Source organism: Aulonocara stuartgranti (assembly GCF_965226115.1).
Source record: "Aulonocara stuartgranti genome assembly, chromosome: 6".
Lineage (NCBI taxonomy): Eukaryota > Metazoa > Chordata > Actinopteri > Cichliformes > Cichlidae > Aulonocara > Aulonocara stuartgranti.
Genome location: NC_138944.1, coordinates 12279072 through 12294980, shown reverse-complemented (window position 1 = coordinate 12294980; position 15909 = coordinate 12279072). Strand labels below are relative to the sequence as shown.

Genomic DNA, 15909 nt, shown 5'->3' with positions numbered 1-15909 from the left:
TATCAGATCATCTACACCATTTGGATACATGCTCACTGGCACAGCCCTTTTTTCTGATAATTGCCTATAATGTGGTTCTTTTTCTGGGATTTGCAAGCTTCCTGCTTAAACCGCACATAAAATGCCATGCTTCTGAATTACTCATAATTACCACGCAGTAGCATGGCTCCTATTCTCTGGACTGTATTTCCTGAAAGCACTTATGGAGAAACACAGCTTGAGTTTTACAGGCATGGACATAGGTGGGTAAGAATGGGTGAGTCAAAGGATGAGTTCAATTCAATTTTATTTATATAGCGCACAACAGTTGCTTCATCACACTTTGTATTGTGAGGTAAAGAACTTACAATAATACAGGGAGTGGAAAAGAAAAAAACTTCCTTTTAACAGGAAGAAACTTCCTGTCATGGTCTGCGGTGGGTGGCTGGAATTTCCATAAGGCTCCTGAACTGACCTGTGATCCGCCCCTGGGCAGGGCCAACTCCAGCTCCTGCACACCTGGAGCCTATTGCAGGCAATCAAAGCAGAGGGATTTAAACCACACGTTGATGTTCATTCACTGCCAGTTTGTCATCGACACATGTTGGTAACAGGCCTTATACTTCAAGTTCTTGCTGTGATCTATCTTGTTAACACGACTCTCTTGTGCTGCAGTTGCTGTATTCACCTTGGCTCACGCTCCACCTCTGATCTCAGGATACCAAGCAATCCTTCTGAAAATCTCTCTGTGCCTCACCTGCCTGCCCTCCTGCCATCACACTCCATCTGAAGCCCCGGATCTCAGGCCAGCCTTTCCACGGCACTCAGCTTCCCCTGGATTCTCATCACCCCCCTCTCAACACTCCATGTCCCCTACTGCAAGTAAGAATTGCTACTCTTACAACTGGCCACTTCAGAGCTGCCTCCACTACCTCCCTAACTCCTCTATCTTCTCTCTTCAGTGTGACTGTTCCCTGCTCAGCTCCACTCCGCATCTCAGGCCTCATTCCCTCGCCCTAGCCATGTTTCCCAGGCCACGCCTCGTCAAACTCCACGTCTTATTGTTTTTTTTGTCTTTGCTACGTTTTCTTTTTTGCACTTTAGCCTAATAAATTGTTACATCATCTGCTGTCTCTGCACCTGAGTCCTGTTCAGTACAGGCCACTCGGCCCCGTGACACTTCCAGGGGAACCAATCTCACGGATGGACGGGTATTTGCCATGACGGGTTGGGGGTGAGTGGATTGAGAAAGGACAGAGACATGCTGTGAAAGAGTGAATAAGCAGAAGAAAATGGATGGATGGATGGATTTTGCCACTTTTGCATAAAAACTTTATTATAGTGGCAGGACTGTCTCTTTATGTCAGTCAGTTATGATAAAACCACATTAACTAACACTATCTGTTCAATAAAACAATAATAAATAACATGCAGTACATGTTGGATGTGAGTCATGTGTCACTGACTTAAAGACATGTTTCTGTCTGAATGTCCCATTTACGCTGAGTTTTTGGTCTCTACCAACTTCTAAGGGAGATATCTGGGTTTTACACTGATAAACCTTCCAGTTTTTCTCAACGTCTTGTTGCCAAATTTGTCTCTCAGCCTTGTGGCAATAAGACGTTACTGGACAGAAGGCTTTTAGAGCAGGTCCAGAGAAAATAGCTGCCTTCTGGATCTGAAAACTAATGAGATTTAGGGAAGCTGCGGATTTAGGTTCATTGCGTTATTCCTTGTGTCACTATTCTCACACTGCTTTATGAGGCAAGTTGTGATTCAGATTTAACTCCAATTGGTATTAGAAGCCCTAGCATTCATTGATAAAGAGAAAGGTTGATGCACCAGTAGGGGGGCTACTAATTTAGTTTTCTCTTTTTAATAAAAATGCTCTTTGCTGCATAAATTTACCAAATGTTTAACTTCAATAATTGAAATTTCAATTGAACTACATCATAGATACTGGGTTCAAAGAAACCCATGGGTACAGTTTACAGCCCTGTTGCAAAATGAAGCAAGCTTGAAGGTATCATAAACTCTCAAATATTACAACTTGCAGTCAGAAGCCCATCCAGGAACTCTATGTTTGGTTCTGATCAGCGAAATTCTGTTATTTTACTAACCTGTACTAACTGGCAGCTCTTCGCGTCTGTGTGTTGCACAATCTGCTGGAGTCCAGAAACCAATGTGTGACTTCTCAGCACCTACATTTATATCCAATCTATGTTTAAACTGTATCTTTCTAAGGAAATAGTAAAATAATCATGTGACTTGGCTCCAAAACTACAGAACAGCTTACCACCCTCTCTTCACACCTTAAAAAAATAGCTTAAAAGTCATCTGTTCAGAGGTGTGTGTGTGTGTGTGTGTGTGTGTGTGTGTGTGTGTGTGTGTGTGTGGTTCATGTGCATTCACTTTGTCCTTGGACAATTTGTTTTTTATTGATACTTCTCTAAAGCACTTTTGTAGCTAGTTTTTACTTTAACATACAAAGGTTCAAATGCTTACTATAAAACAGTTAAGTGACAACATTTGTTACCCTCAGAGTGAGAACAAGCTAAAAAGAGTGACTGCATTTGCAACCTGAACTTCTTTCATCAACACTATAAAGTAATTCTGCTGTAATTTCAAAATAAGAAAATGTTCATCCATGTTTCCTTTCCAGTTATTGTGATTATAAAAGCTGCCTAAAACACATGCTATTAACTTACAATCATGGTACCATGAAAAAAAAAGATCAAACATGTCCAAATTTATACCGCACATAAAAAGCTGCTATTCATGAACCGACTGCTTTCATTAAGTCATCGTTATTAAGGCCTGCAGCAATGAAACAGCAGAGTGCTCAGGTATAATCTCCTTCAAACGCCCACCGGCCTGTCCATCAGGACACACTAGACAGTCATTATAGACACTACAGCAACCTACTTCAAATGCCCTCTCTGCCTCCCATTCACTCTGCTGTTCCCGTGTCACCGTACAGATATTCTTCTCGGCTGTCAATCACTCATGGAGAGATGGGAATTTCCAGCACAAAGACCTTAAATAATGGTGAGAGAGAGATCAGCCATTTGTTGCTTTTGTCTGTGATAATTAGCGGGCCGCACAGTTCGCGCGGGGCTGGAAAAGTATTGGTTGTTTTTTTAATCTTCCACCCCTGTTAAACATTCTTTCATGAAGCTTTTTCAGCCATCATTTCTTCAAAATGCTACTCTCGCTTATCAGCTGGTTCTCTTGTGATTGATGTGTGACAGGTGCGTGTGGCGTGTCCATCAGGTTAAATAGCTCTTCAACAGGAAGCTCTGCTTGGACAGACAGTATACACATGCACATGGACAGAGACTGCGCAGAGAGTGCTGAATGGATTACACAGGAAATCAATTACAAATACAGAAATATCAAATTTAACAGCTACTTGTTTCATTTTCTCGTGGTCTTGGGTCCTTAACATAATCTTTTTGTGTTTTGGGGGCTTTGACTCTTTGGATTCTGGTTTATTTTAATAATAATAATGGATTGGATTTGTTTAGCGCTTTTCAAGGCACTTTACAATACCACTATTCAGTCACTCTCACATGCATACACTGGTGGAGGCAGCTACTGTTGTAGCCACAGCTACCCTGGGGCAGACTGATAGAAGCGAGGCTGCCATATCTGGCCAACACCAGCAGGCGGTAGGGTAAAGTGTCTTGCCCAAGGACACAACAACCAGGACAGAGAGCCCAGGGATCGAACTGGTGACCTTCCGGTTACAGATGCGATTCCCAACCCCCTGAGCCACGGTACCCATGTTTCCACTTTTTTTTTTTTTTTTTTTTTTATTCTAGTTTGTATTTGGTTTCTGTTATCATGCCTCCCCTGTGTTCCACACTTCATGTTTAGTGACTCTTGACTTCATGTTTTATCTCTTGTCTCCATGTTTGGTGTTCCTTTTCTGTCTTGTGTCTTTTCTGTTTCTCCCTCAGTCCCAGTGTCAAGCTTGTGTGTCTTAGTCTCCCCCTCGATGTGTTTCCTGTTTTATTTTAACAGTCGTGTGTTCAGCGTGTTCAGTTTTGCTTCCCCAGTTATGTCTATTTGTTGCAGCTGTGTACCCATGTGTTTCCACTTTTGTTGGTTTGTCATCCTGTACGTTCTGAGTCTCAGGTTTTTCATGTTTCTTATGTTTAGTTTCACCTTGTTTGTTAGCAGTGCATTGGTCTCCTTTTCCCTTGTATTTGCATCTTTACTCAGCCACAATAAAACGACTCGCTTGGCTCCCTGCGTCTGCTTTTGGGTCCTCACCACTCTTTGCTCCACACAATCATGACACATTTGGCTGTTAGGATGTTAAGGATGTTTTTAATGTAATGTGTGTGTGTGTGTGTGTGGGGGGGGGGGGGGGGGGTTCACAGGTCACACAGATCCATGAGTAGAAAGAAATTCCAGAAATCGAGTGTTTCGAGCAGTCTGAAGCCTCAACCTAATTATTTAACGTTTTGGCTATGTTTAACATGAACATACACCGTTGTAATAGTGTATGTGGCATAGCAGCACAACTGGATACTTACAGAATGAAATTTCCTTTCCAGAGATGAGGAAGTTGAACTGCACAACTTAAAAACCTTGCTAAAAGAAATATAGAATATAATATAAATGTATATAAACATATACATGCCTAATATCTACTACTACTTGTATTGCATTTATATGAATAAGAACATGTGTGGATTTTTTTAACTAGTTTCATCCCTGATGTAATGATGCATCTCTGACATATGTTCTGTTACTTGTGGCGATTTATTCTGTCTCAATTATAATTTTTAATTCATTAATTATTTGTTATACTATTTACTTTAAAACCAAAGTAAAGCAACTTGATTTATGTTAATAAAACTCTTGTACTTGTGTGCATCACAATACAACATCTCTGTCTATGTTTAGGCTCTAGTCAGGTGAGATGAAATGAATATACAGGGTGCACATCATAACAAAATATCAAATTTAATGTGTTACAAAAGTAAAAAACAAACAAACAAAGATTTAATTTAATTTAATTTAAAAAACAAAGTGTAAGATGATATTAGTTTGTATCAGAGAGCATTTAACTGCATGGTATGTTGTGTATTCAAGATAATTATATAATAAATAAATATATTTACATATTGGATGATTTTTCTGTTTGTTTGTTTTTTGTTGTTGTTTTGTTTTGATGAGGAGGGGTTTTCTACATGCTGTATTTCACTGTTACTAAAACTGGGTTTGACTGGCAAAAAATAGAAACACATGTTTTGATTCTGTTGCTAAAAATTGCTGCCAAAATCCACACAGCTGTTAAAAGTGAGATGATGCATGTGCACACTTGTGCACTCTGGCTCAGTATGATTCTTAAATGGTAGAAGCTTAAATGTATAAATGTTTTAAGACTGCTTTTGTGCTTTTCTTTCCTTGACTGCATATTTCCAGTCCACTTTGTTCAAAGATATTTTAGACACATGAAAACTGATCTGCTGCGCCAACATTTTTATGTGCATGACCAGAACACTAAATCCTGCATGCTATCCTTTCTCCAATGCAGACCAAAGTACCTCACAAGTTTAATAACCACGTTGCATAATGCTGTGTGGTCTCTGGGACGATGGGAGCTGATTGCACTCAATCATAATGAGTTCCTGGAAAATAGATTTGTCGCGACAAATTATTCTTCAAGGGAAATATCCATTGCCCTGCGTTGTTTTGTTTCTCCAGTCTGACAGATAATCACCTTGTCGTTAATGAGACTGGAATTTCATTTTAGATGACACCTGTGAAATTCTCTCTTTCCTCAAAGAGGAGCTGACAGCCGGCTAAGACTGCTAGAAAATATGATCCTTCTCTAGTCGTTTGTTCGTGGTGTAAATCGTAGTTAAGATGACAAGTACAGGCCTCCTGTGAAATCGCAAAAAGGAAAGCAGGCAAATCAAAGTAGGAGGAGGAAAAAAACACAGTGAGTCATCAGTAACACTGTGAATAATCATGTATATTAAAGCCACCTCAAATAGGCGGATGTCACTCTGAAAAAAAGCTGTACAGGTTGTAGTACGTGGGTGCCTCAGCCAACATTCGCTGTCATCATGACCTTTTCACCCCGGCCACCTACAGCATATGTGCACAACACACAGACACACCCATCCTCCCACGGCCACTTATAAGCACTCATCTCAAAACAAAGCAGCCAAGTAAAATGCAACTTTATCCCCACATGCATCCTCCATCTATCACTGATTATTTGTCCTGTAGGATTTTCGAAGCATACTGACATTTTGTTCCTGTCATTTTTAGTGGTAGCTGCACTGAACCACGCTTTGCCTTTAGAGACGGATGTGCACTCTAACCTGATGATCCATGCCCTGATTCCCAGAGGCTAAATGTTTGTGTGTGTCTATGTCTGTGTGTGTGTATGTGTGTAGAGGGTCTGCTGACTTCGACAGCTGGCTTCCTCCAATAGGCAGTCAGCGAGTACATCCGCCTAATGATATCACTACTGCTTGTTGATGTGAAAGGTGCAGCGGGAGAGACAGAGAGGAACAGGAGGACGAGACGAGGTAAACACACAACACATATATATTAGTTAGTATCCATTCACAAACCCCTGTGACCTGCTGTGCAATATTTCAGCTCTGTCTCAAAGGAAGAGGATATCACGACGACACATACATTTAAATCAGCTATAATTGATATAGCACTAATCTATAAAGTGACAATACGAAAGCACTGCAATCTGCTCAGCGCCAAAAAGCAGATGGATACTGTAACTAGTGATATTTCTCTCAGGAGTTAGCTAGAATCCAAAAACAGAGCAAAAACGACAGTAAATATTGGATTATGTTCATCAGCTGTTCCGCAACCCAGCTTCAGTTGAATCATGTTCCTGTCACACAGCTGCCGTTTGCATAAATAAGCAACTAAAAGGGTTGCCATATCAATTTACAGGGCAATATGTTGGTTTTGTTTTGACCTTCCCACTTATTAATGTCAGTAATTCCCAGTTTAGAAATTTAATTAATGTTTATGTTAAGCAAAATGACTTTAGTTACACAGGATTGTGTATCTATTAATATTAGCTCATACCAGCATGCTGGTCACACCACATCAGTGTATATATACTGTATATATGTTACTATAGCAGTGTGCACACTGTCCATATACACCAGCAACAGTATGCAGTATTTATAAAAATCAATATTATGGTAATTATAAGAAGAAGCAAAAAAAAAAATAGCATGGTTCAGTTCAATTTAATTCAATTTTATTTATATAGGGCCAAATCACAATAATAGGTGCTTTATACTGCAAGGTAGAGACTCAACAATACAATATAGAGAAAACCCCAACAATCAAACAACCCCCTATGAGTAAGCACTTGGAGATAGTGGGAAGGAAAAACTCACTTTTGACAGGAAGAAACCAGAACCAGGCACAGGGAGGGGCGGCCATCTGCTGGGACTAGTTGGGGCCGAGAGGAGGAATGAGATGGTAAATTTTTTAGATCTAACCAGGAACTCTGTCAATGTACTGTAAAGTTCTGTGAATATGAGTATTTCATTATGAAATACTTCAAAAAGTAAGTAGTGATACTTTTGTAAGGATACAAAACATCTAAACTTCCTAAATAAGTTCAGTTTAGTTTTAACTTGATGTTTAATCTTATGAGTTGGCTACTCTTTCTTGACAATGGATATTTCACAACAAATATCAATGTGTATCTTTCTGTTATGAGAATTCTCCAGCAAAAACATATGAAGAGCTTATGTTCTCAACCTGCAACCTCACAGGAAGTAGAAGGACTTAAATCAGGCTCTGGGGAATCAATGAAAAACTCTCTGCTCTGGGTATTGTAAAAAAGTAACAACAAACATGTTGATTTAGGTCATAGTTTGTGACTGGCATTAATTAGGACACAGCACTGCAAGAGAATTTATTACAAATAGACTGACAGCAAAAGCTTGGCTTTCCTGTCCATTTCTAAACAAGTGACCAGAATTTGAGAAGACTTGACTTTGATGTATTAGTTCTGTAACCTTTATTGACACCCATCTCTCTGGTAAAGTTTTCTTTTCTTTTCTACAACATAACAAAATCTCCCAGAAAATTTCTCCTCACATTCAAAATGAGCATGGAGTATCAGCACGACTGCAAACATGTCTGTCCAGTGGGAGCTCACCCCCTGTGTTTATATGTGCTGCAAATACACTTGCACATTCTTACACACATGCACTGCCTTTTTCTCACAGACTCACCACACTTATACATGTTGTAAACGTGCAGAGAAACACTCCCCCGGCTAAATATAAGTGTACATCAGGCTGTGTTGGATAAGGTGGATACACAGTTAGAAAAACTCCCAAAAGACCATTTAGCTTTCTGAGGACTGTGCTGCTCAACTGCCTTCCTGACAGTCAAAAGGAATCCATTTACATACTCCTCCTCTGCGGGGAAAAGCTATGCTCTCTGTTTTCGATGCACAGATTATAGTTACTCAATTGTTTTTTTTTCACCTGCTCTTCGAAGTCTGATGGAGGGAAGACAGTGAAAAGACAGAGAGAGAGCAAAAGAGAGATGAACCAGTCAATCAGGATCTGGTTTGACAGGCTGCGTGTCTTTATTTAATGACGCATACTGTGGTAGCACAAGACAGCAAATGAACCGTTACTTCTTATCATCCAAAACGAACTCTGAAATCTAAAGCTCCACAAGACAGACTTGGGATGGGAAAAAAAGATTAGAAGGGTAATTTAATTTGACATCTTCCCAAAAAGAAAAAAGTCGAGCATCTTATCACAATCTTTGTTAATTCAAAGCGCAAAAGAACATTTGCACATGTTCTGTTCAGGCTCATTAAGAGCTAAGCTCTTTGTTAATCTCTTGCAAAGGTCAGATTCAACAGACCTGCGTATTTGCACTTTTCTGTTGGAGTATCCAATTCACTGTACAAGAAGGTTTTCACACCCTTGCACGGGTGGCACGTAGGACCGCTTTATTTTCTCCTTTGGGAACTCTTTAACCTGTGATCATTTTCTGAGAACAAATTCAGACGTTTTCTTTTGTTCGTGCTGCCTTTGTGCCATTTTATTACACGCCTCTAGTGTGGTTTGTGTGAAGTAAACACACAGTAACATACTGTAAATTATAACATGTCATCACCAGTCTGAAGTTTTATATGGCTCCTTGAGACTGCTTCAGGAAATGGCCTTTATTTACTCTTTAAAAGGGTCTGCATTTTTTCCCACACCGCCATCATCATCATCATTATCTTAACCGTCATCGTCATCAACATCATATCATAAAAAAATGCAGAATACTGTATCCATAACAACAAAAATAGAGACAAATATTCAGACAGATCATTTTGTACAATACACGTTCATAAAATACAATACATATCATGGACTTCACTGTGTTTGTTTCTTTTATAAAAATACAAAGAGCAGTTACAATAAAACATGTTCTCGCTGTGGTGTTCGGTACTTTAAGCCTCTTTTTTGTGTGAACTTGGTCAATGTTGAGGCTGTGGGTGGCAGACGTTTCGAAAAGATGCTGCAAGACATGAGAGAAGTTAGCCTTCAGTTCTTTCTGTTGTATTTCATAGAATGTTTCTTAACCCAAACAACAATCTTTCTGAAATCTTACCAAATATTTGTGTTGCTCAAACCTAGAAAAGCATAAAAGAAAACGAGATTTTCTGCCAGAAAGTTCTAAAGGCAAACTTTTCCCACTAGTGCACAGGAAGCTCATCCTGGCAAAGCTTTTCCAAGCAGTAACACCTAGAGCAAACTGGTGATCCATGCACAAAGATCAATGTCTTTTACAATTTATGTACAGGATGGCAAAAAAGAATATATGTACAAGATCAAGTCCATCATACATATCTCCTAGTGTCCCTCCTGCACAGAATCTTTTTGAATGACCTCCGGAAGTCGTTGTTGAAGATGGTGTAAATGATGGGGTTCAGTGCACTGTTGCAATAGCCGAACCAGAAGAAAAACTTGAACAGTTTTTCAGGGACACAGCAGGACAGACACAGTGTCTTCAGCATGTATGTAAAGAAAAAGGGAAACCAGCAGATCACAAATGCTCCAATGACCACTGCCAGGACGAAAGTGAAGCGTTTCTCTCGGTTCTGACGGCCTTTCCAGCGGCTGCCTTTGGTGCTCGGCTCGCGCTTTCTGACATCATCTTCCCCTGGTTTGATTTGACTCAGTCTGGGTTTCCCCTTGGTCGATTTTTTTTTAATTGAGCATGGATTGTGCATATGATGATCAGAGGAGGATGAGTCCTCAATGTCCACCCCGTTGGCCTCACCTTTCTCATCCTCTGCACCATCGCCTCGTTTCACTTCCTCCTTCAGTTTGATGACCTGTTCGCCATTCAGCTTGTCGTGATCCTCATCATCCCCCATGCCGTTCTGCTTCTGGTTGGAAGCAGTGACGGTGGCAGCCTTTGGCAGATCCTTTCGCTTTCTGTCTCCGGGTGGTGCTCGTGTCCTCTTTTTGGCAATCTGGTAGATCCGAATATAGACCAGAACCATGATGATGCAAGGGAGGAAGAAAGACCCGATGCAGGAGGAGATGACATACCATTTCTCATCATTGATCCTACACGAAGGTTTAGTAACATTAGTAAAACTGTTATTATTGTTATAATCATTTTCAGTATTCTTGTCTTTCTTCATGGTGATTAGAGGTGGGAAGGATATAACTGCTGCAATAACCCACACAATGAAGATGATGCATTTGATGCGACGCGGTGTCCTTTTCAGGTTGTACTCGATGGCCTGGGTGATGGACCAGTAGCGGTCTAAGCTGATAGCACAAAGGTGGGCAATGGAGGCAGTGCAGAAGAGAACATCAAGTGCAAGATAGATCTCACACCACACTCCACCGAAGTACCAGTATCCCATGAGCTCATTGGCCAAGGAGAAAGGCATCACAAGGGTAGCCACTAAAATGTCTGCTGATGCCAGAGACACCAAGAATAAGTTCTGGGGAGCCCGCAGGGCCCGGCTTGTAAACACAGCTATGACCACCAGGACATTACCAAACACTATCAACAGGATCATGATCGCCACCAGCACTGTGAGTGGCAGGGCAATCTGGAGGGTGTAAACTTTCATGTCTGTCTGGTTGGTCTCCATAGCACACTCCATTGGAGCAGGTTGACCCACTGCCTATCTGAGTTCACCTGAGGTTAACAAATATCATCCACCAGGAAGGACAGAGCTTGTAGCTCACAGCAGGGATGAGGAAAGGAAGCAAATGAATCACTCCTCTGGGGCTTTCCTCAGCTTTTTCTCTTTCATTGTGCACTGCCTCCTCCAAGAATTAGCCCTTATTATTTATAAGGCTGACAGTTCATCTGAAAATATGAGGCAACACAAAGAAACAAACATCAGATCCTTCAGTGCTAACAATTCTGTTCTCGCTTAACTATGACATGACTTATGTACTAATTTCACCTGTCTGAGACATTAGGGAGTAACACTGAGAAAAGAGCGTAAAAAAGAGCGGAGCAGCCTTACCTGAGATGAAGGGCAGTGGCACAACGTGTCCAGTGCATGAGAGGCACAGGCATTAAAAAACTGTCAGTGGGTAACTTCTTCAGGCAGACCGTTTGAAAGAAAAGAGGCTCCATGAGGCAGATGAAGCGTTTCCTCTGCGTCTCCTCTCTCTCTCCTCACACAATGATCTCTGTGCTGCATCTAGTTGTGCTCAGTAGCGGACCTAATAGAGCGCTAATCACGTTATCCCGGGCGCTGCCGTGCTTCTGTCTGCGTGTGGAGTTTCTCTCCTCAGTGTTAACCAGTGCGCCACTCCCTCTCTTTATATTCCGCACGCTGCAAAAAGTGTCTCCATCACCGGGCCACTGTGCTTCCGCGGAGTGTCAACACTGGCGTTTTGCCATGCCATGTTTATCTGGCAACATATCGCACACAAAATACGGTCTGCAAGCTTAGTGCAACGGGGAGGCGGAGATGGAAAAGAAAAGAAATGAAAAGAAAAGAAAACTTGTGCAACTTCTGAACGAAATAACAGGTATATCTGGATCATGCGATGTTGTTACATTTTTGTTTAATTTAATTTGTTCCCCTTCAAGAATTACTGCTCCAGGTGTTTGACATGACGCCTCGTGATCCTGATTTTTAAAACGAAAAAACAGCCAGAGTAAATAGATACTAAAGGCAGAATTACTGCAAGAGAAAGAACGCTTTTTTGTGGCAAAGTTATGGAGGTTTTAATTCAGGTCACTGAGTAAGAAGCCACATTTTGCAGTTCAAAAAGAGACTATTGAAAGCGTAAAGTAGGGGAGACCGGGGATAGTTGTAACATTTTTGACATTTCTGTCTGTAAATTGAAGCTCTTTTAAGGTAGTGGATTCAAAATGTAATGCAAAGTATTTACATGTCTCTGCTATTAAATAGTGCAGCTATTTTCTCTGCAGCACAATTACCCATTGCATGGTATGGTCTCAAACACGAAGAGTGAAATGTTACAATTAACCCCATAGTCTGGGTTAGTTGTAACATATCCTGGGGTGAAATGTAACACAATGAAATAAGGGTACTAACAAAACATTAACATGTAATCTTTGTTTATTCAACACATGAATGCACTTACATCCATTTATGTAGCTATGTGTGTGTGTGTGTGACAGAATGCAGAAATCTAGCTTTTGAACATATTCCAACCCCCCAAAAAAGACAAATTATGGAATTTTCTGAAACTGAATATTTCATTAATTTTGGTTGGTCTTCCTTGAGTTTGGCCTCATTGGCTCAGTGGGCATTATAACCTACAACTCTTGCACCAATTTTGAACATAACAATGAAGCTGAAAAAATGTAGTTGTTCACCAGCATCGCAATTCCATTACTTTTTATCATGGCTTACCTTTGTGTGGTTTGCAAAGTGCTTCAGAAAGATGAGGAAATCTGTTTCTTGCACCCATCCTGACTTATTTCCACTACCAGTACTTCCTACTGGTCCATCCCTGACACAGTGGTCTGCATAATGTATGTGTGGGAACACAAACAGTGGAGGAATTGTGTTGCCAATGGCATTACCGCATATACAAATGCGACCAGTGAACCTCTCTCTGCTGATGTCGTTGTCCCAACTTGTTTAATATAAGTTAAAGTAATAGTGTGGTAAGTTGTAACATCTGCATTATTGTTACAACTAACCCAGACTGTTGCTGTTACAACTGACCCAGAACTCCTATAGCCATGAACTAGCTAACATTACAGGCAACGGCTAAAACATTAGCACTAAAGACCTACACAGAATATATCCCCATAGACATACAAATAACATAATTTAAGTTTGATGAGTTTAACTGCAAAGCAGATAATGCTATTAGAAATTGAAATAAAGTAGAAAAACTTACTTTTTGGCGTACAAATTACTTTTTTTCGTGTTAAATTGTCTGTGTTTGACAAAATGTGCTGATTTTTCACATGTGATAGCAGAACTGAATTGGGCATGCACAGGATGAGTCACATCATTTGAAACTTAGCCCTGATTGGAGAAATTGGAAGTGTTACAACTGACCCACGTTACAACTATCCCCGGTCTCCCCTACAGGCCGTGTTGGGACAGATATTTTTTGCAGTGCAGCTGCTAGACTCTGTTGCTAAGCAGCTGCCATGGACACACCATGTGGATATCAGAGAAGCATTTTATTACCCACCAAACCTAATTTATTTGGCCACCTTTCACACTCCATGTAGAACACACAAGGGAGTCCCCAAACTTTTTCGAGAGCGGACCTCCGACTGACTCACAGACCTGTTTGCCTGAAGGATACATATAACAAAGTCGCCAATGGTAGCAGAGGCTCAGGCAGATGTAGAGTATTAGCTCTGTATTCCCAACAGAATCTAAAAAAAATACAACCTGTTCTATAAGGAGTCCTCTCTGTGTGTGTGTTTCTCTGTGGCCACTTATTGAAGCAAATTCAGTGATTAGCAGAACTTTTTTTTTATTGGCACAGACGATCTTATCAGTATCTCGTGATATAAACAGATTGCTGCCAAGTAATATTTTTCTTCAAACATGCAGGTGGTTTTCTTCTTCAGTGTAATCTCATGGTGGCTGCTGACTTATAGGGCATTAAAAGTGGATAATGAGGATAAAGCTAAAAATTAAATTAAAATGGTTCAAATTAAATAAATATCAAACATATTTTTGCCTTTCTATTTATTTTCTAATGTGTCCTGTGTGACTGTCTTGCCATGTAATGAGAATCGAAAGCTGTTTCTTGTGAAAAAGTTGTATAGTGGGACATGTATCACAATACAAGCCTATTAGGAGTCACTGTGCAATCCACTTTGCAAGACAAATCCTGCAAAGTGATAAAAAGTTACCCAGTGACCTGAAATAAACCTGCCCAAATATTCCTTTTCAGCATTCTGACATCATGACAAACCTTATCTCTCAACCTCCTAATTAACAGTCACTCCGAGTCACACCCAAACACGCAGAAATTTGACTATAACTATGAATAGAAACCCTTTGTCTCTTTACATGTCATGAACTCTGTTCAGTAGTTCACCTGATGTTTGAATTCAAATATTTAACTTCACCTGATGCTTGCATTACTCTGCCCAGTCCAGTTTACTTAGACTATATTTACCTGTCATATGATGCATTGCGTCCATAGACTAAGGATGTGCCAGGTAATCACACAACAGCTGCAACAATTTAACACTAAAAACATATTTATCAGTATGAAAAAAGGATAAAGACTGGATCTTTACTGAACTTTAAAATAAACCAACAGTGCGCCGAAAATGTTTTTCATAAATCTAAGACAGCAAGGGAACATTTAAAAAGAGAGTAATAAAGAGTCAGTTTTAAGTATTACTTAAGTCAACTAGAAAGTAGTTATTTTCCTAAATCTGACACATACAGTGTGGGCAGTATTCCTCTGACATTAGATCAAAAATCTCACAAGACTTCGCAAACCCCACAAATGCTAATCCCCTCTTTTTATGTATACAATTTATAGCTGGAGAAGCCTGCGCTTTTGTTTGGTTTGGACACTTTTAGCATTTCTTTAGATTTCATCCACTGGGGGATTCATTATGGTCCAAACTCCCAGACTCTTCTCAGAAAGTCTTTCTTACCACAGAAACTGTGCTGAATGCATTGTTTGTGTTCCACTAAAAAAAAATCGCTCCAGCAGGGTGACTCGAAGGAGGGAAATCTCGAAGAGAGGACACAGAGTACGCTGCTTATCATCAGTGTGTGCCGGGCGCGCTCAGAATGCAGGAGTCAGCAGACACACTGAAAAAAGTGTTGTGATAATCTTGACTTCAGTTGTGCTCGTCTCTCACAAACAAACTAAAGCTGCAACAGTTAATGGCGACTTCAGTAGGTTTAACACCCTGTTGGTGTCTATGCTGTGGAGCGGCTAAAACTACAGCTCTAATTATGAACCAACCATATTTTAGTTTGTAATTTTAGCTAATAATACACTGATTTTTACAGTCACGTGCTTACATGTAGTGTCAAATTTTCTGATGTTTTTTCCGGGGATCTTTTATTTTCTATTCACCGTTAATTTGATGATTTGGATCACGGAAACAGAAGTGTGTCTTTGACCCTGTTCACTCCAAAGCAGGAGCAACAAGATGTGGAAGAGAAAATTGACATGATTTTAGTCAGAAACATGTAACCCAATAGCTTAATGGATTATTAGAAATTTTGGTTGCTCTGTGAGTGTCTTCTGTTGAAGCCATAAACCACAAACTATCCGATAAATGTGCGGAAAGCTTTTAACGGGAAGTCAGTGAATATTCAAAGTGCCCACCTGCGAATCGCTGCTCACAGGCAGGACCCACAAAAAAGCCTGACAATCCAACTCTTATCTGTCCTGGCTGGTGAAATGATAGCAGCCGTACAGGGAACTGGCTGACTGT

At 40.4% G+C, this 15909-nt stretch overlaps 2 protein-coding genes across 3 annotated transcripts; one reads left to right on the top strand and one right to left on the bottom strand.

Moving 5' to 3' along the window:
- Positions 1 to 252: 252 nt before the first annotated feature.
- On the top strand, positions 253 to 1358 carry LOC309708798 (uncharacterized protein; the record flags this gene model as incomplete). The annotated part of the gene is made up of 4 exons (XM_082537087.1): positions 253 to 256; positions 391 to 582; positions 655 to 861; positions 942 to 1358. 4 exons carry the CDS (start codon positions 253 to 255, stop codon positions 944 to 946), a joined length of 408 nt encoding a protein of 135 aa, XP_082393213.1. The 3' UTR covers positions 947 to 1358.
- Positions 1359 to 7218: 5860 nt separating this feature from the next.
- Positions 7219 to 11621, bottom strand: adra2a (adrenoceptor alpha 2A). 2 transcript variants are annotated; one of them, XR_014277253.1, is made up of 3 exons: positions 11510 to 11621; positions 9622 to 11346; positions 7219 to 9528 (listed from the first exon to the last, which is right to left on the bottom strand). XR_014277253.1 is itself a non-coding variant. In XM_082536353.1 (2 exons), exon 2 carries the CDS (start codon positions 11135 to 11137, stop codon positions 9851 to 9853), a length of 1287 nt encoding a protein of 428 aa, XP_082392479.1. In that variant the 5' UTR covers positions 11138 to 11346; positions 11510 to 11621; the 3' UTR covers positions 7219 to 9850. The 2 variants fall into 2 exon arrangements, 1 of the variants encoding a protein (XP_082392479.1); XM_082536353.1 differs by having other exon boundaries at positions 7219 to 11346.
- Positions 11622 to 15909: the final 4288 nt, after the last annotated feature.